Genomic DNA, 23301 nt, shown 5'->3' with positions numbered 1-23301 from the left:
AAATAATTTTATTCCGTGGAAGGGGCCAAGATAAGGTTTATTGCGCTGTAAATTCCATAACATGTAACCGTTTCCTGGAATTGGCTGGCGTCATGACTCCTGGAGTTAAAATCGGAGCCCAATACAACGCACGCACCTTACTCCGCATTAATTACTTTGTTTTTTTTTTTTGTGGCACTGCGTTGACAATGTAAAATAATTTATTGTCAATATTTTATGAACTTTTTCGCACGATCGTGTCGTTATAGCTACTTCCCATTGTTGTTGATACAATCTGAAAGTTGAACTTACAGCCCTAATGCTGTAAGTAAATAACGACACCGATATCTACTGCGGTAGGTCATTAATGACATTAACGACATTAATGCCTTCAAAATACTCCTGTCAAAAAATTACTTAAAAATCAATTTTTTCGTGTAAGCGATTGTGCGAAAAACGTTATGGACCATACGGTTATTAAGTGCCATAACATAGTCTTGAAAAATCTGGACTTCGTCTCGATTTTCAAACTCTTCCTCGATTCTGTTATAATGCACTTACTAACCTTATATCCCAATATACTGTAGTGCGTTCTTCGCGACCCTGACGCGGCGGGGTCTTATATTATATTTTAGAATTGACTCACTATATAAAGTCATGAGGTTTTTTGTTTGGGGAACAGTTTTGAATTATATGTTGATAAGATGATAAGAGAGCACCTCTGATTCACGCTGGAATTGTTTGCGATTTTTGTTGATATCTTAATAGGTACAGTCGCGAGCATTAAATCTTGTTCATCAAGGTCATTTTGAAATTTCTCGCAACTGTCACAAATTAAAAATTTTGCGTGCTTAATTAGGGCCAATGTAAATAAAACGTCAATAAAAAAAAAATGTGTCAAAGTTTTATTCTAAACATTCAGGATTATGGCCCCAATATCGTATTTTAACAGAATAAAAATTATTTCGCTGATCGAGACCGATGTGTCAGAAGCTAGGGTGGCAATCCAGTTGACAAGATCTTAGCAAGACAAGACAAATAGAATTTATTAGAGGTTATGCCCGTTTCACATTAGAGGACTTTCCGTTGCGTCAAAGAATGACCTGACGACCAAAATTTATTGCTCGCGACAGTACCTTTTCTGCAATGTCTGCTACCTCTGGAGGAGTGCTCGGCAGATCATTTGCGTCATTATCACCATTATTATCACACATTTTACCTTTATTTTTCAAAAACAGTAATGGCGACTGAAAATTCTCAACAATTGTTTACAAGTAGGTTGTTAAACGACGTGATTCTCAAATGACTGGTTATTCATAAAAAAATGAATTAATAATAAGTATTTTATACAAAAATTTAGTTTAATCTCACAATCGTAAATAAAATGTAAGATATACGTGTAAAAAGATCTTATATTGCACTCATATCCTTTAAAATACTCGCTCGTATTTTAAACCCGTTCGCGCATTAAAGGATAACTTTTTACACATATATCTTAAATAACTATTAATGTACGCCTTTTTATAAGCATTCAGTTCTTTTAACATTACTTTTTTAACTATGTGATTTCAATGATTGCACACACGTTACGCCACTGGTAAGAATCCTTGCCAGATTCGCCTGACTCAGTGTGCTGTTCTTAGTACGGACGGACTATACAAAGTGATCACTTTTATGGCATTAGTCATTTGAAATTACTTTAAAAATATACTTATATGGAAAATATTCAATCCAAACTATGATTTTCTGGTCCCTTTGTGCCTTTATTTGGTTCAAAAATATTGGAAAAATGCTATTGCAAAATGACAAGTGGTTTTTTCCAACTTGAGTCAACTATAAAATTTCTTCATAACGTAGGTACTGACGCAGTTTTTTTTTTTAAATAGCCTTTCCCCTTTCACCACTTGGCCTATTAGGTACCTTTTTACGATCGGCTTGTTTTTCTCCTTTTTCCTTATGTGGTGCGGCGGGGCTCCGGGGTACTTTCCCCGGCCACCCACGCCCACCCTCTCTTCTCCCTTCTCCTTTTTCTGGACGACACAACACGAATACAACAACACACAAAATCCATGGGAGGCCCATCCGGCCTGGGATTCGAACCCTGCTGACCTCGCGATGGTGTCGGAAGAGTGTCGCTCTTCCTTCCACCACCCTACCGTCAGCCCCTGATAGACATAAACACACATCCATGGCCCGGCGGAGATTCCTTCCTTCGAAAAAATCCTGCCGCTTCGGTGGGATTCGAACCCACTAGCGCCGGGACCGCGACCTCGGAGCACTGTCTCCGACAGCCATGCGGCCACCGAGCTACCTACTGTGACGCAGTTATCGGTCGGTAAAATCGCCCGCTGACTTGCGCCCCCACCACCACCATTTCAACCCCGTGGAGAGCGCCGACGCAAATCGCAACGGCACGAGTACTTCCTCTTTTTTCTCGCCAAAAGGTCGACCGAACCACCTCGCGTACCGTTTTCGCCGTGTTGAACCAGTATCCGGGCGCTCGTGTGAAAAAACGTCCCGGAGGCGAAGGTCCATACACCGATAAATCGATCGGCGAAAAACAGGGATCGCGATCGGACCCGATAACGTTCAGAGACGGAGTACGGTAATTCGCGACGCAAGGCGACCAGCAGGACTTTTCTTCGAAGCCTCTTCAAACTTCTTCGAAGTCTCTTCAGATTTTCCCCGGATTCTCTCGGTCATTCAGCCACCAGCCCCGCACCACCTCGTGGAGGCACCACCGGGCAGCGCGCCGGCCAGGGAGGAGGCAAACGCCGACTCCGGAAGAGCTCCGCCAGACGACTATACCACCCGCCCGCAACTCGTACGGTCCTCCTCGAGTTGACTTTTCTCGGCCCTACTGGACCAACCGACGAAGATCAAAATTTCCGAGCGAGGAGCGACCGGTACTCCATTGTACCCCACCCTGCGAGGTGCCGGAACCTGGCAAGCCGCCTCTGTACAAGGATCAATAAATGTTGTGTTGTCCTCAAATGTTTGCGTCTTTCTCTCCCATTCCGCACCCCGATACGGACAACTGAAGTTTTGTTTGTGGCCGGCCCCTTTGGCTCGTAATAGTACATAATCTTTGCTTACAAAATTTTAAAAAGATTATTTTTCACAAATCTTTGTTTTGTTGTTTTCTGCAAGAAAAACGCAAAAGTTATTATTCTCTAATTTTCGGTTAATTGACAACTTACTGTTGGCATACTATGGCGGACAATAAATTTAGGCCGGCCTGTCATTGCCTTGACATCAAAATGTGAAGCTGGCAGTAAGTTCAACTAACTCCATGTTCGATTTTTGTCATTCTTGTCATCGTGACAGCGATAATCAAAATTAAAATTGGGAAAAGAAGCGTGCACGAGAGAGAAGTGCTACTACAAATCAGTTATGCTAGTGCGTCATGATCTGTAAGTCACGAAAAGGGCGAAGAAAACGCCAAACAGCTTGAAAACCATCAGTTTGACAAACTGACACATCAGCCATAATGACAATAAATGGTTGCTTGCATTGACTTTTTTGAAGTGTCAGAAATTTGCCGGCCTAAATTTATTGTCCGCCATAGTACACTCGATGGTGTGGTGTCGGCGGGAACGGTTGACCAATGGGGGCTGTGAGGGAGAGCAGATGATGCAACTTATCATAACATAACTTAACATTTACCTTCCACAATAAATAAATTACAGTAAGTAAGCCAATACAACGTTTTCCGACACCGTTTTCACATTCTTCTTGTTACACCAGTCTCTAAACGTTTAAAATCACTGTAACGTTTTTCATATTGCCGTTTAGATTTTTCAGGTTTCAAATGCGACACTGCACAATTTATAATACATATTCTTTAAGTCTGGATGAGTAGGTACACGGAACGGAAACATCATAATTTTCTTCCGACATTTATATAATTTTTTTCAAAATGAATTGTTTTATTTATGTCGTTCCTATAGCGACGTGGCGACATGTGAGCCGACTTTATTTTTATTGACAGCGAGGGAAATTTTACGTGTTCATTTTATAATTACAAAGTATCGGTCGCACACAAAATGTTGTGTACACCGTGGCTGCGAAATCCTTTGACGAACTTGAGATTGTCTTGCCTCGGCGACAATTTTTCTCTCAGTACGTCAAAGAACGATTTCGCATCCTTGATATGCAGAGTGTCCCAGAACTGGCGTACATCCCGTTAACTGCAAATGTAAATATTTATTCCGAAATGGATTCTGCAAAAAAAAAATGTTTAAATCCTTTTGTTTTTAAGTTACAACGATTTTAATTTAACCAATCATCGTAGACAAATATTAATTCAATCCAACGTTTCCTAGGAAACAACAACTCACGGTAGATTTATCTGTAATCTTTCTCTTGTGATTGGCTAACTTAAAATTGCTGTAGTTTAAAAACTATAAGGTTAAACAAAAAAATTCTAGTGAAATCTTTCACAGCAGAAAGAGCGGAGCACGTGGTTAACGTAATGTACGCCAGTTCTGGGACAGCCTGTACAAATAACTATTTCACAACAACTGCTCGAAATGTTCTTCTTGTCGTCCAGACAGAGTCAAACTCGTCTCTTCATATTTTCAAAAACATTTATGAAGCACTCAGGTTAAAAATATTGACAAAATTCACTTATATGATGATTATTCGTTCAAGGTAATCTGTGGTTTTTATTTTTTTTGCAACACAAATTTTATAGGGAAACAAATACCAAAGTACCATAATTCAAATTAACTTGCTGTCTTAAACGCCTTATGGAAGTTGAGAAATGTTCCTCCGTAATTTTGGACCATTTCTAGAATTCGAACTAGGGACCGACCTGACTTCTTCTTAATGATGGATTCTGATTCCTTAAAATTAGGCACTATAATTTTAATACCTTGATAAAGTTGTTGATAACCAATATCCATCGGGTTCGGATATCTGGCTTGAAATTCTTCAATGCAAGGGGGTATAAAGTAAGACCAGTCTTCATTTTCTTGTTTCATGCCGTTTCGAAAATAATCTTATTTACAACTTATTCTGGGATAATTATTGCTTACAATTTCAATAAAAGTCTGTAAATTTTACCGAAATCGAAGACTTGTTTTCTAGGTTAACTTGTCAACAACAAAAAACCGTTGATTTGAAATGTGACATTTCAAGGAAAAATCTCCGTTCCAGTGGCGTCGCGTTTGGCAATAAAGATGGTGATTTAATAGCTGTTCACGTTGTAAAGAACCACTGTGGTGCAAATGACTGACCTGTTACTATGACAACTCATACTAAAGTTGATGCCAAATGTGTGCGATTTGCACCACCATAGTTCTTTACAATGTGAACAAGTACCACCTATTCTTACAAATGTAAAATGTTGCTCTTGTTTATCTTATAAATTGTCTCCACTATCTTATAATAATAATAAAATACACAATTATAATATTCCAACGTCTAAAATTCATGAGGCAAGGATAGGTATCATTTTTAATGAAGTAGTACCATAAGTTGTCTACGCCCAGGATATGATATGATTCTGCTACGACGTGACCGCTAATTTGCAACGCCTGCTCTGATTTCACTTTATATCTTCCAGGTTTATCAATTATGGGAACTTTAATTAAAAATATTTATTTAGAAAATTATGGTTCAATTAAATGGTGCAATTTAAGAATTTTTGGTATTTCTTTATTTATGTATGTATAGAGCACTTCTACAGGTGTACACAAAAAGCTCAAATACAGAAAAATTTCGGTCCAAATAAAATGAAAATTAAAGCAACGCATTTTAATTAACAATATACAATGTGCATGCTTGGGTTTCTAGTTTAACAACGTTGGTGGCCTGATGTTGGTAACGGTGGACATCATTATAGTGGTGATGGTAGTGATCATGATGGTGAGAATGATGATGGTCTTGATGATCATGGTACTCTCGGGGCCGCGGTGGCGGTGGCGGTGGTGGTGTCGGCTTTCGAATGTGTACGTACGAAGCTGTGTTTGGAAAGGCATGGCGCACTACTACATAAAGTCATAATAACAGATTTATTTATCAACGAAATGAAATGTCATACCTAGGTAATGTCTGCGTGAACTCATATTAAAGATGAACGTGCCGAGTCAAAAGTTTACGAATGACTGTTACACACCACACGGCGTGTTTATTTATGCAGATATTTATATATGCATAATTTAATCGTTATCAGTGAAAACAAAGTATGTATTTGGTGAAGTGATATCACAAAATTATAAAATGGCGCGGAGGGCACACGCGAGTATCACACATTAAGGACAACATTTTCAGCATTTGCTGTGAATAAGGTAGTCCAAAAGTAAAAGTGTTTTGTACCTTCTTTCCACATAATTCAATATCAGTGTCAAATTTCTGCATGGTACTCGTTTTGGTTGTAGCTTTTTGGAAAGAGGTGTATTTTTAATTCTTATCTACGATCGTGTAATAAGTAGCCACTTTTTCCACTAAAAATCGTTGCCAAGTTGACGTTTAGTGAAACTGACGGAATCGTGCCATAATAGTAGTTTATTTAACGAGTTTGTGTGTAAATTGGCCTTTTTTTGGCATGAGTGGGCCAGTTTAAAACGCGAGTGAAACGAGCGTTTTAAAGGCCCACCGTTTCGTTTTGACAAGTTGTCAAATTTATCAAAATCCGTTCACACAGGAGAACAAAAAAACTTTTAGTGCGCGCTTTTATAGCACAGAACTGTCAGAATACAACAATACAATTTGTTGGAAGCATTGTTTAGAAGTAGGTTGCTAAACGACGTGGTTCTCAAACGACTTCGGTTATTCTTAAAATATTACACATTATAGTTATACACCAGAAAGTTGTTTGGAAAATGATAATTACAATTTATATTTTGATCGAACAGTTTTAACTTACATTCATATTAAGCATAACAGACCAGACATTATTATTTTAAATAAACAACAAAAGCAAGCATATCTTTTAGATATAGCTGTTCCAAATTCACATAATACCGGGTGTATTATGAAAAACCTTTGGTGCTATAACTTCCTTATTTTTTACCCGATTTTAATAAATGATATGTTAAACAAAATCGTTTTAAATGGGCTACAATTTGAATTGATCCAATATTTGTTCTTGAGTTCTGTTTTTGACAAATAATAGTCAACTTTTTTTTTCAAATGGCACTATTAACTTTTTTTGCTCAGTTTTTTATTTTAAATATGAAAATGTAAACAACCATGCTCATGCATAGAAGCAAAAAGAAGAAATTAAAAAACGATGTATTTTTTTAAAATTAAGCAGTCACATTAAACAGTAATAAAAGTGCATTCTAATTTTGCTAAGTGACTAAGAGAGCTATGGACATTCAAGACAATGTCTATTTGACTCCGGCCAATAACAGAGATGATTTAATAAAAAGAATCGTAGCAGTATGTGAACAAATACCACCAGAATTTTTATTAAACGCCGCAATGGGCGTCAGTGGAAGGTGTCGAATATGCCTTAGAGGGAATGGAAGTAATTTCAAACATTTGCTATAGTAAAGTTATGGTTACTTGATTTTTGGAAATCTTATTTTTTTTATTAAAAACAAATTTTTGATTTTTTATTTTAATGTATATGTATTCATAAGATAAACATCTATCAGAATAAAGATAAAAAAATATACAGTGCAACTTAAAGAAACAAAGTTAGCTGCGGTCTGTAAAAAAATATAATGTTAAAAAAAATCATAGCATGTCGGGCTATAGTGTTTCTAAAACGATTTTGTTTGACGGATCATTTGTTAAAATCGGATAAAAAATAAGGAAGTTATAGCACAGAAATACAGGCTGATTCACGTAGCCCGTTCATTAGAAATTTTTGATTTCCCAAAATCATATTAATATGAAAATTGGTAGTTGACTATAACCGACTACTCCAAGTTCAAATGAAATATTTTCAAAATGGTGGCACTTCCGGAAATATCGGAAATCGATGCCATCTTTGTTTTTTTAAATAGAAAGGCCCCATTTTGACTTCACATTTCGATTCTACGTTAACTTTTGAGTTTAGTACGTCTTTTTGTCAATACTTATCTGTCATCGTTTTTGACCTATGTCATCTTTTTTGCAAAAAAGTGAGGTTGCAGGGCTTCATTAAAAAATTTATAATTCCTGAACCATCAGAAATATAGTTATTTTTATATTAAGTGCGTGAAGAGAGTGTTTTTTGTGCATGAAAAGGTCTTTTACGCCGAGACGAAGGTCGAGGCAGTATAAGCCTTTGAATGCACAAAAACATCTTCACGCACGAAATATAAACAATATTTTTTCTATAATTGATTCAAAAAATTGAAATTAAAAATTCAAATTTTTGAAGGAACTCTGAAGTTTCAATGCAGTGACCATGTTGCTAGGTAACTAATAAAATACATTGCGTGAAGTGAAACACAGAAATAGTCGTGTGCGTGAAATCGCATTTCACACACTGTTTTGTATGGTTTCTATGGTTTCGATCTTACTAACAATGCAAAAAGAAATACACGTTAGAAAATGACCCACTTCAGGCACCGATAACTATGCGTGAATTTCAATTTTTTGAATCAATAATAGAAAAAATAATTTTTTCTGTTGGTCATATGTTGTCATCTTTTTAATATCTAAAACCTACACTAAAAACAGCAATTTAAAACACGTTTTCCAGAACAACGTGTTTTAAAAAATTTAAAACACGAAAGAAGTATGAACAAGAATGGTTTATTAATCACAAGTATAACTAGTCAGAATACAAGTTAATAATGAAAATTCAATTTTAATTCTTCTCATTTGTATGAAAGTGAAATTCACATTTATGAAAATATTGAACACCATTGGTTGACGATGATGATGATGAAGTATCACTTGTAGATAACTCGGTTGTAGTAGTTGTTGTACCCCCAAACACCTTTCTGGCAATTTTGATGCGTTCCTCTACGCAATCTTCGATGTATCCTTCTGCGACGGTAGAAGAACGCCAACCGCCATGTCGTTTCAGTGAAACTAGATCTCCACCTCCTGCAGCTAGCAAAGTTGCGGAGCTTCTTCGGAAGCAGTGCCCCGTATAAGTTTTAGGATCCTCTAACTTCAGATACGCGGCAATTTTAGAGGGAAGTTGACCGAAGGTGTTTATTCCCACAGGCTGTCGAGTACACTTCCCATTATTATAAAACAAGAAGAATCGATCATGAGATGTGTTCACGGGACGTAAAGATGCATATTTTCGGTATATGGTTAAAGGGTTAACCACGAAGCCTTCGCCAATAATGGTGAACTTTCTATCTAAATGCGTTTTGGTATCTCGAAGTGTTACAATGAGAACTTCTCCAGTATCTTGAATATCATTTACAGTGAGGTCGCATAACTCCTTGCGCCGACATGCTCCAGCAATGCCGAAAATCAAAGCAGCCTATAAATTATAAATTATTATTTTTTGTTTTAACAACCAAAACATAAATACCTTCACAAATAAATATGTTTCGTCTGCAGCTTCTAACAAAAACTTTTCAATATGTTCACGAGATAACACCTTCGATTTTTTCGCATGATGTCCCACATTTATCTGCTTGAGGTAAGCAGTTACACTACAAAACTTCTCAACTTCTCTGAAAATGGATAATTCCAGACTTACCTTCTCGTCTAAATAAGCGAGTATTACCTCTTCTGTTACAGCGGAGACTTTGTTGTTTTCTCGCCAATAGCAGAAACTTGCATAAACCTTCTCGTACGCAGCTTTGGATTTCACGGGTAACAATTTTTCCCGCAATAAGTTCGCTTTCTTTAAAATATTTTCAGGAACTTCGTTTGACTTTTCCATTTTCGTTTATATAATAAACAACATATCCATAGCGACTAGTGACGAACGTAGTTGACCAACAGAAAAAATTTTGAATAACACTCTTGCGAAAACTTATAAAGTATCTCGGGTGTCATAACGACAACCTCGAACTTTAAACTTAGGTTTTCGCACTCGTATTATTAATAAATAACTATATTGTTACTTTACTGACTTGCCAAAGATTTGGCCGCTTTTTTGCGCTATCAACGACATTTTTTTAATGTTTCATACGCCTACTGCAATTTTTTAAAATTGATAATCAAAAAATGTCGAAAACTTAATTTTTTTAAATGGCAACTACCATTTGTGATACTAGATATAAATGTAAAATTAAATTTTGAGGCCACTTTTATTAACATTATGTATGCCTATTTGCAGCCGTTTAGGCGTAATTTCAATTTTTTGAATAAAATATTCTTTTTTATAAGCAATTCGCGATTTCGACTACTGCGAGGGCGCTGCTGTTTTGACAATCAGCTGATCGAAAATCCTCCTTTTGAGATTTTCCATTTGTTTACGTGTTAATTTATGTGTCCAAAACTCTTTTATTTGTTAATTGTGTGCAGTGTGTTTTTCAGTAAGGTAAGTGTATTCCTTAAAGTAACATTTTTTAATGTAGGCATCAAAGATTATGATGTAATTTCGTAAAACAGGCGTAAAATAAATAGACGCGTAAAGATAGGTTATGGTGCATTAAATATTTTGTTTTCAAAACATTGAGTCTTTTAAAAAGTGGAAAACATACTATATGCTGATATTTCAGTTACAGGAAGGCTTTTCTTCGGTTAGCTACCATTTTTACATACTTGGAGGCTTCTGCTGACAGTCGATGTGTGGTACAGTGTGATGGGATACAGTACAGATAATTTTAGACTTTTTTCGTTAAATTTCAATTAAATTTTACTTACAGCAACAAGTTTTCAATAAAAATGCATCAATAAACTAAATGTCTTTTTATTTAATACAATTACCTTCTCACTTATTATGTCAAGTGCACTACAGTCTACTTTGCCTGTAATTTTTGATGCAAACTTTCTGTGTCGTTGTAACCTAAAAAAAAATCGGTCTTCCTTTCGACAGCTGTTCGCCGGCGAGCTCGGTGGTCTAGCTAAGGGGATAACAAATACAGTTGGGCGCCACCACAGTCAAAAGAAAATAGGAACGACTTCCTGACTGGGAAGAAAGTCTAAAAGAATCGAATAATAAATAATATATTACAAAAAAAAATTAATTTAAACCCATAACACAAAAAAATGAATTAACACGAAATTAATACTAACAAATCCGGTTAAAGGATGTAAGGTAAGGTAGGGTAAGATCGTTTTTGGGGCAAGAGCGTCTGCACCTCATAATTACCGCATTTAAATGCAAGGCCATCTGAATCAAAAAGCTACGCTTATAAGGCCGTTTCAATTTTCGATTTTTCCATATAAACTTTGTTTCTGTGACATTTCGTGCGGCAGAACCTTTTTGCGCTCCATCTACCGATTTCGAACGCAGTCGATTGAGACTTTTCCTGTTTTCATTTTGAGGTTAAGTGCTTAAAACGTCAAGTAAAATATGAGTGCTATAAAATATTCAAGATCCGAGCTTATTTTGGATACATTCATTATTTTGACCGTCGAATTTTCCAAGATGTCTCAAAATTGTTGATTTTGAAGGTAATTTTGTTAAGTTGTCATGTCAAAACCCGTAACCTTTAGCTAAACAGAATCTCCATACTGTACACGTTCTGACTGATATTTCAGACCATCTCGGTACTCTTTTGCTTTAATTGTTTATAAGATCCATCAGAAAGATGGCCTTCTCATCAGCGTTTTGAACTACGAGTATATTATTTATTAAGTTCATATTTTTTGAATTTTTACGTTTCTCTTCCTCTAAATCTTTTAATTTAGCTAAACAATTTGTTCGTTTCAGCTTTTGCGTCAACACTTTGCAGTGGTACTGGAGATGAAACATATACTCCGCAGAAATACTATTTACTTGAATTGATTTGGATGTGATAGGAATGGTTGGAATGACGAAAGACTTTACAGGATTTTGGGGTACAGGAATTTCAAGCGGAGTTTCAGTGGGAAAAATGTAAAAAACAAAAACATTAATAAGATGACAGTAAATAATAACTGGAGGTTCCTGATTATGACTGTGAAAACTAATAAGTAATTGATCGAAAAATGAGAAGAGGAAGCTCATTTTGTTTTTTCATATTTCGTGGTTGACTTCGCTTCTATGTAGACATATTTCATGTATCAATAAACACCACAAGTCTGTTTTAATTATAAATTAAAAATAGAAGGAACAGCATCTTTACATAAGCGTCGTCTTTTGGAGGTTGTAATTATAAAGTCTTGTTGAAAATGCTGCTCACAAATTTCTGAGTAATCCGTAATTTTTGTAGTGTCACATTACACATACAAATTAAAAGGTTGTCCTTATCATTGTCTGCATAAATTTGCTTACCGCAAAACGTTTCAAAAGCTTCGAACCATTTTTGTCTTTGTTCCATATTGCTCAGAATTTCAATTAAGCGAACATCTTTTGCCCCACAAATGAAACACGCTTTTACCATTTTATGTAAAATAGAAGGGCAACATTTTAAATTGCCGCCAATATTGTAGTTTTAATTCGTTAATCGGCCACCGAGGGCGCGCAATAAGGTTCTGTCTTCTTTTGTTTTATGGCCACTCTGCAGAAACAATTATTATGTACATTGAAACGGCCTTATAAGCGTAGCTTTTTGATTCAGATGGCCTTGTTTAAATGCATAGACAACACAGTAAACCTATAGAACGCAAACTCCCATAGTTTTTTGTGTCCCGACGCCATCTACTGGCTTGTGGTAGGTGCAAAATAAGACACAGCCAGCTGGATATCCTGGCTTTTTTATTTATTTTAATTTTCAAAATAATTTATTTATGAAATTAAAAGACTACATTTATTTTGAAGCTTTATTTTCAATTTTTTTTGATACATTTCCATTGCATTTTTATAAATTTTGATCTGGTGTTTCTTTTCCTCAATTGCGACAGAGATTTATGGCTTCCTCACCTTCAAAATTTTGCTCTTTATTTTGACATCGAATTTTGCATGTAACGTTTTCGGTACATTGCAGCCCGAATTTTGGATTAACATTCTGGCTTTTTATAATTTTGATTATGCTCAGCTGTTCTTATTTTCTTTTTGAAACTTTCACAAGAATTTATATCTTCATTACTACATAAAACAGGATTTACACAATTTACTTATAGCGTCTTCAGTAGAAATATCGTAGATCAGTAGATCGGATGAAAATTCTGTAAAAAATAGTTTTCAGTTAAAATATAATTATCAGTATTTTTTTACTATTACTGGAAGTAAGTCTGGACTGGAAAAGGAGGGAAGTTGTATTGAGTCGAGGGTACGGCCACATTCAGCAATCTATTGTTCGTGCCGAAGTATTTGCTGGTAAAATGAAGTCCACACACAGTGTAGCTGTTATACCTACACTTTAATAGGCTACAAAGTTGATAACTGCTTGTTACCCGTGTTTTTAATCCATTCCATAAAATGCCCAGGATATTTAATTGGATTTGAAAATCTATGGCGAGTTCCACATGGTTTAAATACCTTTGCACTCTGCAAATTCTCGTAACAGTAGATTTATTATTTATGACTTAATATGTCAAAATATATATATTTTTTCAATTTTGGCATAAGTTGCTGCGATTTTTATTTTTATAAAACGGCAGCGTCCTCTGATGGCTTGTGGTGGGTGCGTTTCCAAAAAAAACAATAAAATGCATAGGAGTTTGCGTTCTATAGGTTTACTGTGTTGTCTATGTTTAAATGAATATCGTGGCGACATCTATCACAAGTTGTTTGCAGTACATTGGTCTTAGACACGAACCAATTCAACTAACAATAGAATCCCGCGTAAACCACCATTTTCACAATTTATGTTAGCAGAACGAGGTAACTCTACGCAACCAATTGGACGGATCTTGTGTAATTGCTTGTAATTGTGTAACAGAAAAGGTAAGTTCAGTGCAATTATTGGTATTATTCTTAAATAATGATTAAAGTTCGTGGCCTTTGTTTTATTTAACACAATGTTTATTGATAATTTATTTACCATGTGGGTGCGCTCTTTCCCCATGAATTATGTTACTTGGGCAAGTGCGTTTTGCTATGTAGGGGCAAGAGCATTGAGTGGGGACGCACTTGCCCTGTATATTTGATACTAAGAGAATTCAAAGAAAATATTTTTTGCAGAGCCATGGTTCGGGTTTATAAAAGAAAAAGCAACAGAGCAACATCATATAGTCGCGACTTGCTCCTTACAGTAGTAGCAGACATTCAAAGAGGGGTAATAACTACCACACAGGCTTCAAAACTGCATAACATTCCAATAACAACAATAAGAGATCGAATTAAAAAAAGAAGAGGATTGAAAAGTCTTTCGTTAGGAAGACGTACTGCTTTATCATCGGAAGATGAAATTCGTTTAGCAAATTGCATTAGAACAATGGAAAAATGGGGATTCGGCCTCTCCAGAAGAGAAGTTATTGAAGCTGTCAAAATATTTGTAGAAACGAACAACATCAAAACCCCATTTAAAAATAATATTCCTGGGGAAGACTGGTTTCTGAAATTTAAATCCCGGCATAATTTATCCATCAAAAAACCGCAAGGTTTGGAATACGCTAGAAAAAAGATGACAGATCCATTTACCGTGTATGGATATTTTGATATATTAAAGTCGACATTACAAGAATTGAATCTTTTTGACGCTCCAAGCAGAATCTGGAACTTGGATGAGACTTCCATGGCACTCGACCCCTTGAAAACAAAAGTCGTTGGACAACGTGGAAAAGCTTGCTCTAGAATCACAAGTGGACCCGGTCGCGAAAATATGACGGTGCTTTTTGCAGCAAGTGCATCTGGGCAAAAAGCTCCTCCGCTTGTAATTTTTAAAGCAAAAAACTTATGGAACGAGTGGATTCCAAAAACTGAAATTTTCCCTGACATGACATATGCGGCATCTGAAAATGGATGGATGAACTCCGAAATATTTTTTAATTATTTTAAGAAATCGTTCTTAAAAACAATTGGTAATGACCGACCAGTTCTTTTAATTTATGATGGTCACACAACTCACCTGAGAACAGATTTAATCGAGCTGGCAATCCGCGAAAATGTTACGATATTAAAATTGCCTCCACATACTAGTCATTTACTTCAACCATTAGATCTTGCCGTCTTTAAACCCATGAAGGATGCATGGGACCAGAAATTAATTACCTGGCAAAGGCACAATATTGGGAAAAAGATTCCAAAAGTCCAGTTTTCTACGTTAGTGGCAGAAACCTGGAAAAATCTTAAAGTTGAAAACATAATTAGTGGGTTTAGAAGAGGTGGTATAATTCCTTTTAATAACAGAGTTGTAACTGACGATAAATTCGACGTCAGTGCATTGCAAAGATGGAAGAATCGACAAGAGCCTGGTAAAGAAAATAGACCACAAGCAGATGAAGATAATGCTCAAACAGAGCCAAATCATTCAAGTTCAAGTAATCCTCTTGCACAAGTAACTCCCTTATTTCTTGAACCTGTTCCGTCTACGAGTTCTACATATGATCCACCTTCTACTGATTTATCGTTCGAAAATCTGCTTGTGGAGACCATTAGACAGACGCAGTCTCATCCAAGTAAACCTAAGAAGAGAATTGCTTCCGGAGCTGAAGTTATTACTCCTAGTCACAAGTTGATAAAAGACAAAGATGCTTTACCAGGTACATCGTCTAAGCCAAGTGAAACTGAACACTTCAGTAAATCAAAAAAATTGACCAAAGGAAAGAGTATCAAAAAAAAGACAGGACGAAAAGAAAACCACACAAAGAGTTGTAAGGAAAAAATACAGCAGCACGTCAAGTGACGAAAGTGATGTTGACGAGTCTCAGATTTGCAACGACGACGAGTTAGATGACTTAGAAGACGGAAATGGTGAAGAAAAATGCTTTATATGTGACGAATATGGCAAAAACGAAGTTTGGTACCGTTGTGTAGCCTGTGGCATTTGGGCACATAAATTCTGCACTGGAAAGGATAGTCCCGACAACTATATTTGTGATTATTGCGAGTAATTTTTTCATGTTTTTGTTTTTAATTTGTTTTGTGAAGTTTACTGTTATTTTCAAACGTAAAAGATTTAATAAATTTAACTTTTTGATTTTTTCCTAATGAAAGTTTATTTTACTAATTTGGTAGCTACATTGGTTTTAAGCTCATATATTTGTTAGTATTTGAGCAAAAATTGCAAACTAAAAAGGACAGTATAGAGAAAATAATTTTATATACGATCTTACCCCTTACAACCATATAGTGAATGACATAGTGAAATAACGGTCAATAACGCTCTTGCCCCCAAACAAGGGGCAAGTGCGCACCTAGTACATGAAAAAAAACAAAAATTTTTTCCTGACAAACTATGTGGTTTTAATCGAAATTTTTTGTATATCCGACAACAAAACATGTTGATATGCTTTTTCCCCATATATATTAATATTTTTCTGAATATATGTAGAACCAGTTAAGCTGTAAAAGTGAATTTGCAAAAAACGGGGGTGCACTTACCCCACCTTACCTTATACCAAAGCTTTGGCTCACAAAATTTAACTTAATTTATAAACGATGAAACGAAAACTAAACTATAAACCTTATTTAAATTCAACGGCAAACGTGAACAGGAACAAAACAGGAACAGTACAGGAACGGAGCAGGAACAGAACAGGAACGGAACAGGAACGAAACAGGAACGGAACAGGAACGGAACAGTCACGGAACAGGAACGGAACAAATTGGAGTTTTCCGCTCAATTTGTCAAAAACCCTGGATAAATAATTTAATGAACGTAAAAAAAAAACTACTTAAATTGTCTTTTACCTCAATTGGGGTTTGGTGCACACAATTATTTATATTTGTTCGGTACGATATTTGTCTTGTCAAATTAATGTTTTTTTTTTTTTTTTTAACGAAAATCGCAACTAAGGATACTTTTTTTTTTTTTTTTTAACCCACTTCAGAAGGCGACAATAGTTGTTTTTATATTAAGTGCGTGAAGAGTGTGTTTTTTGTGCATGAAAAGGTCTTTTACGCCGAGACGAAGGTCGAGGCAGTATAAAAATTCAAATTTTTGAAGGAACTCTGAAGTTTCAATGCAGTGACCATGTTGCTAGGTAACTAATAAAATACAGTGCGTGAAGTGAAACACAGAAATAGTCGTGTGCGTGAAATCGCATTTCACACACTGTTTTGTATGGTTTCTATGGTTTCGATCTTACTAACAATGCAAAAAGAAATACACGTTAGAAAATGACCCACTTCAGGCACCGATAACTATGCGTGAATTTCAATTTTTTGAATCAATAATAGAAAAAATTAATTGTCATTAGCAAACTTGAACATGTAACAAACTAGATGTTACACTGCCCCCCTCCAATAAAAAAACAAAATGAAAGAGAATACCGAATCATAGGAAATATAGCTCTTTATACAAAATGATGTTCAAAGACAAAATAAAATTTGAAAGAAAAATGAAATAGAGTTTAAAGAAAATTCCTCAACATAATAATATTCAGACAACGGTTAATTCAGGGTTAGAACCAAAATAAGGCTTCATATCTTTCACATGCCATTTACCAGCATCTGATCCGTCCATATTCTTTAGTGAATACACCAAACGAGAAATTTTTTTGTCAACTATACATGGTACATATTTCGGACCGAAGACTGCATCCATAAGACGTTGCTGCGCTTGTGCAGAATTGCATAAACCAAAGGGAACGACTTTGAATTGGAAAAGTCCACGACCAGGTATGGCAAAAGCTGTTTTTTCCTTTGCTTCTGGATGAAGAGGGATCTGCTAAAAAGCTTTTCGTAAGTCAATTGATGAAATAAATTTCGCATCTCTGAGAAGACTCAATATTCTATCCACGCGTGGCAGAGGGTATGAATCATGCTTGGTAATTTCATTCAACTTGCGACCATCAAAGCAAAATCTTTTTTCTCCATTTTTCTTGTTTACCAGCAACACGTTGGAACACCAAGGGCTCTGAGAAGGTTCAATTACATCTAACTCCAACATTTCATCAATTTCCTTATTAAGTGCTTCTAAAACATACGGTGACATAGGAAACTGTCTTTGTTTAAAAGGTTTTGCTGAACCGGTATCGATATCGAGGGAAAGTTTATCGGTACGACCTAATCGGGAAGATGAATCAACTTCTTTAAGAGAGGCGATAAAAACATCCACTTGTGTTTTCTCTTAATCAGATAATTCAGCAGATTCCAGCATAAAACATTTGGGGAGATCTGCACGAGTGTTTCTCCATTGTAAAGGAGAATTAACAACATTGCCTTGCACAGTCCAAGAGTGAGTCTTAAAATCAATATTTACATCAAAAGCATAACAAAAGTCACTACCCAAAATAAAACTATGAGGTAGTGAAGGAACCACTAGGAATGTTAAGGCTTTAGAATAACCTTCAACACTAACAAGGACATTTACAGATCCTTCAACACTTTGTTTATTACCCGCTGCAGAAAAAACGTGAGCGTATGCTGACTTGGAAGGTTGAAGTTTAAAATAATCTACAAGCCACAAACCATTTCTACCGATAATAGATAAATTCGACCCTGAATCTAAAACAGCTGTGACGACGCGGTCGAACATTTTTATGGCAACATGAGGACGGTTGTCATTGTGATTTCTGTTTAAAAAAAAAGAGGTAAAACGTCTATTTCGTGAGTAGATTTTTTACAAATTTTTTTTAAGACATCAAGCCAACATTGCCAGTCATCCGATTTAAATTTGGGCGAAACTTGTCTTACTTTAGAAACGGCCTTGGTTAAACGAGGAGACACGAAATGGCCGGGAATTAGTGTTCCTCTTTGAAGTTTCCCGAACAGTTTATGCAAGACCTAACGGTGCAGTCAGGAGCACCGCAACGATAACAAAATCTTTTGCGTTTTTCGACACAATTATTATAGAGGTGTCCTTCTTTCCCGCAGTTCCAACATTTGGAGTGTGAGGTACGATTTTCTATTGGCTTACCCATACTTGGAGAGACTGAAATTGAATATACTTTAGAACATTGGGCATTTTTACGCTTAAGGTTATAGGCTTCGTCAATTCTTTTACAAAGATTAATCAACTGATCTATGGAGTTTACATCCTGCAAAGCAAGTGCGGAAATATAGTACGGAAGTAAATTTCGTCGAATATTTTTTAGTTTGATATCTGCGGATGGTCGAGTGGATAACCGACTAAATAATGCATTCATTTCAGCGACATAAATAACGATAGACTCGTCCTTTCTTTGCTTTCTATTTTTAATGTCATCCCATAATTTATCATCATAATCGCATGGTAAAAATGACACTTTTAATCTTGATACAAGTCCGAGCCAATCTGTCACATTGTCGCGAATTGACCTATACCACGTTAACGCTGGACCTTCAAACAAGTCATATGCTGAGTTGAACAAATCAACCGCGGTAATATTACGAGCGATCATGAGGTCATCAACTTGTTCCAGGAAAACAATCAAATCTGTATGACCATTGAAATGGATACCCCATTTATGTACCGGCACTGATTTGGTAGAAGAATTTGAACCAACTGATTGAAGAGACATATGACTCGGAACATCCCGGATACTTGTTTTAGTTTTGATAATCAAATCCGCTTCTAGTTCTAAACACTGAGCTTCCCAATTCTCAGTTAAATCATTGATTTCCGAAGTTGTTTTGATATTTTTTGAAACGCGCAAAATACGCTGCGTTATATATGCAATTCGTGTACTAATACGTTTATAAATATTACTATCCACAGATACTTCAGCTTCTAATGTTGAAATTGTTGTTTTAATGGTTTCTAAAGTGTCATCGATTAATTTCTTTTCATTCTCTAATGTAAATTCCGGATCTTGCACAACTGTTCGAGATTTCGCTAGAGCTCGCTCTAATGTTTTTACCCTTGAATCGCGTGTATTCTGACCTCTTAGTTTCCTTATCCTTAATTCATATTCTAGTTCCGAATCTTCCAAAAAAATGGGTATTATTGTTGCAAAATCGTCTGTCATAATGACAACAAAAGTTACACAATTATTAAAATAAATAAATAAATATTAAATTAAATATTTCAAACAATGAGAACACGAATAATGATGTTATCCCCAAAAAATTTAAGTGCCCCACGTTGGGCGCCAAATAGTGTAACCTAAAAAAAAATCGGTCTTCCTTTCGGCAGCTGTTCGCCGGCGAGCTCGGTGGTCTAGCTAAGGGGATAACAAATACAGTTGGGCGCCACCACAGTCAAAAGAAAATAGGAACGACTTCCTGACTGGGAAGAAAGTCTAAAAGAATCGAATAATAAATAATATATTACAAAAAAAATTTATTTAAACTCATAACACAAAAAAATGAATTAACACGAAATTAATACTAACAAATCCGGTTAAAGGATGTATACCAAAGCTTTGGCTCACAAAATTTAACTTAATTTATAAACGATGAAACGAAAACTAAACTATAAACCTTATTTAAATTCAACGGCAAACGTGAACAGGAACAAAACAGGAACAGAACAGGAACAGTACAGGAACGGAACAGGAACGAAACAGGAACGGAACAGGAACGGAACCAATTGGAGTTTTCCGCTCAATTTGTCAAAAACCCTGGATAAATAATTTAATGAACGTAAAAAAAAAACTACTTAAATTGTCTTTTACCTCAATTGGGGTTTGGTGCACACAATTATTTATATTTGTTCGGTACGATATTTGTCTTGTCAAATTAATGTTTTTTTTTTTTTTAACGAAAATCGCAACTAAGGATACTTTTTTTTTTTTTTTAACCCACTTCAGAGGCGACAAAATTAATTGTCATTAGCAAACTTGAACATGTAACAAACTAGATGTTACATCGTGTGTCCTTTTGGATAACTTTTGAGAAGGAACAGCAAATTCCTTCAATGGCAATTTTTGGGAAATGCTGCGTGGAGTTGAAAAAGTAGAATAAACTACAAACTTTTAACCTCAAATTGGTGGAACTTACGATTTATAAAATCTTCACGTAAAAAATGTTTTCCACATACTCGCATATGCTGTCTTGCAGGTTTTCTCAATAACAAAACCTTTTCCCAAGCTTTTCTTCTGTCTATACTTTCCTTGCCGCCAAAAATGTTTATGATTTGCACTTTACAACTATTTTAGCGTGGAAAGTAATGAAAGCTGGTCTTTCTGTCTTTCGCTCTGCGTGTGTGACAACCATGGACACAACACTTGGTTTTATCTACTTTCTTTTTGCCCATTGTAACATCACTTTTTGTCACTAACCCCCGTACCTGTGGCCCGTACACCGTTCACCATGTTATTTTTGCCATTAGCTACGTATTAAGCGGTAATTTTCGGTGATTCGACTTTCCACCGCCAGAGGTCATGTTGCTTATCCGAAATGGCGAATTGTTTTATTTGAATTTTTATTAAAAAATAGCATTGCAATAAATATTAGATCACAACAAAACAATAAAAAATAAGCAAATTAACAAAAAAATATTTTAATGTAAATGAATTCATTGAAAATATTTTTTTGTTAATTTGCTTATTTTTTATTATTTCGTTGTTATTTACTGTGTATTGAATGTGATTTGTGAATAAAATGTCAAATAAAACAATTGTTTGATTAAAAAAACAATATTTTACTCAAAAAATCGAAATTACGCCAAAACGGCTGGGAATAGGCATACACAATGTTAATAAAAGTAGGCTTAGAATTAAATTTTACATTTATATCTAGTGTCACAAATGGTGGTTGCCATTTAAAAAAATGAAGTTTTTGACATTTTTTGATTAGCAATTTTGAAAAATTTTAGTAGGCGTATGAAACATTAAAAAAATTTCACTAATGGCGGAAAGGATCGGCCAGGTCTCTAAAGACCTAAATTCCTAAGAATTCAACTAAAAAAAATCTATTATTTATTTCAGATGGTTCAAAAGTTATAAATTTGTTAATGAAGCCCTGGAACCTCGCTTTTTAGCAAAAAAGATGACACAGGTCAAAAACAATGACAGATAAGTGTTGACAAAAAGACGCTCTAAACTCAAAATTTAACGTAGAATCGAAATGTGAAGTCAAAATGAGGCCTTTCCATTTAAAAAAATAAAGATGCCACCATTTTGAAAATACTTCATTTGAACTTGGAGTAATCGATTATAGTCAACTACCAATTTTCATATTAATATGATTTGGGGAAATCAGAAAGTTTCTAATGAACGGGCTACGTGAATCAGCCTGTATATGTAACACAAAAATTAATAAATATTTAGGCTCTCCGTTGCTATGAGAAATCTTTGGTGTTTAGAAAAAATTTCGATTTTACCACTTATAATTTCAGCAACGGGAATTGTACCGCAATCTCTTTTTAAAAATTTAAAAATTCTGGATTTAGGTAACACATTGGTAGTTGAAATTCAAAAAGGTATATTATTATACTCATGTTATATCGTGAGGAAGTTCCTTAACATTGACACAGAACATAATAAAACACAACAAATTCAAAATTGTGGAGGCGAGACGCCGGTAATTATGTTGATTAGCACTGCACTATTACTTGATAGTAATATCCGTAATAGTGTATGTACTCCGGCAAAATTGCCGTGCCGCCGGGTGGTGGAGGGTTGAGGATAATTATTTTATACAAAATTATGATGAAACCGTAAATAAAATGTTGTAAGACATACGTGTAAAAAGTTCCTTTGTTGCACTCACATCCTTTAAAATACTCCCTCGTACCTCGGTCGTATTTTAAACCCGTTCGTGCAATAAAGGATAACTTTTTACACTTATATCTTAAATAACTATTAAATACACAATTTCAATCTGTGCAAATTGTCTTCAAATATCTTGGTGGTTTACGGCATAAAATATCTCCACCTATTTTGATTACAGTATGTGTATGTCGTCGCGGATTTATTTGTAACAATTTTTTTTTCTTTATAAAATATTCAACTATAATATCACAAAAGCATAGAAAAATAATCGATTATAATTCACGAGACGTATTTTGCGAAACACCACGAGAGGGTAGCTCGAGTGGTGTTTTTTTTAACAAATACGTCGAGTGAGGAGGTAAGTATTGAAACGTTTCGCCTTCCTTGACTTTTCCTCCATGAAACTTTCCTCTCTTATTTGTTGTATTGTTGGTTGCCGCTTCCCTCGGAGGATATTTTTGAGGAAAAATACGAAACAAAAATAATGAGAAAAGAAATGTTTATGGGTCCTACGTTGTGTTTTATTTTTCATTAATTGGGACATCCTGGTGGACAACTTGTCGAATTAATAATAACATAATAATAATAATAACGTCATGATATATTCATATATAATATACCAACGGACAGATATATTGCCGGAAATTTTTTCGAGCAGCCCTCACACACGAGTGTTTGTAGCAAGAAAATTACACG

The 23301-nt window shown here is 35.4% G+C and overlaps 1 protein-coding gene and 3 long non-coding RNA genes across 4 annotated transcripts; 1 reads left to right on the top strand and 3 right to left on the bottom strand.

Moving 5' to 3' along the window:
* Nucleotides 1–5618: 5618 nt before the first annotated feature.
* On the bottom strand, nt 5619–7487 carry LOC138127928 (uncharacterized). The gene is made up of 2 exons (XR_011158466.1): nt 6026–7487; nt 5619–5972 (listed from the first exon to the last, which is right to left on the bottom strand). It is a non-coding gene; the product is annotated as an uncharacterized lncRNA (long non-coding RNA).
* Nucleotides 7488–8676: 1189 nt separating this feature from the next.
* On the bottom strand, nt 8677–9878 carry LOC138128832 (uncharacterized). Its single transcript, XM_069045032.1, has 2 exons — nt 9416–9878; nt 8677–9364 (listed from the first exon to the last, which is right to left on the bottom strand). Exons 1-2 carry the CDS (start codon nt 9770–9772, stop codon nt 8732–8734), a joined length of 990 nt encoding a protein of 329 aa, XP_068901133.1. The 5' UTR covers nt 9773–9878; the 3' UTR covers nt 8677–8731.
* Nucleotides 9879–11133: 1255 nt separating this feature from the next.
* On the top strand, nt 11134–11973 carry LOC138128936 (uncharacterized). Its single transcript, XR_011158965.1, has 2 exons — nt 11134–11454; nt 11714–11973. It is a non-coding gene; the product is annotated as an uncharacterized lncRNA (long non-coding RNA).
* An 8226-nt stretch (nt 11974–20199) lies between these two features.
* LOC138128935 (uncharacterized) lies at nt 20200–21450 on the bottom strand. The gene is made up of 2 exons (XR_011158964.1): nt 20891–21450; nt 20200–20827 (listed from the first exon to the last, which is right to left on the bottom strand). It is a non-coding gene; the product is annotated as an uncharacterized lncRNA (long non-coding RNA).
* Nucleotides 21451–23301: the final 1851 nt, after the last annotated feature.

This window comes from Tenebrio molitor, chromosome 4 (assembly GCF_963966145.1).
Source record: "Tenebrio molitor chromosome 4, icTenMoli1.1, whole genome shotgun sequence".
NCBI lineage: Eukaryota > Metazoa > Arthropoda > Insecta > Coleoptera > Tenebrionidae > Tenebrio > Tenebrio molitor.
The sequence above is the reverse complement of the archived record's forward strand: the minus strand, read 5'-3'. Positions and strand labels throughout refer to the sequence as shown.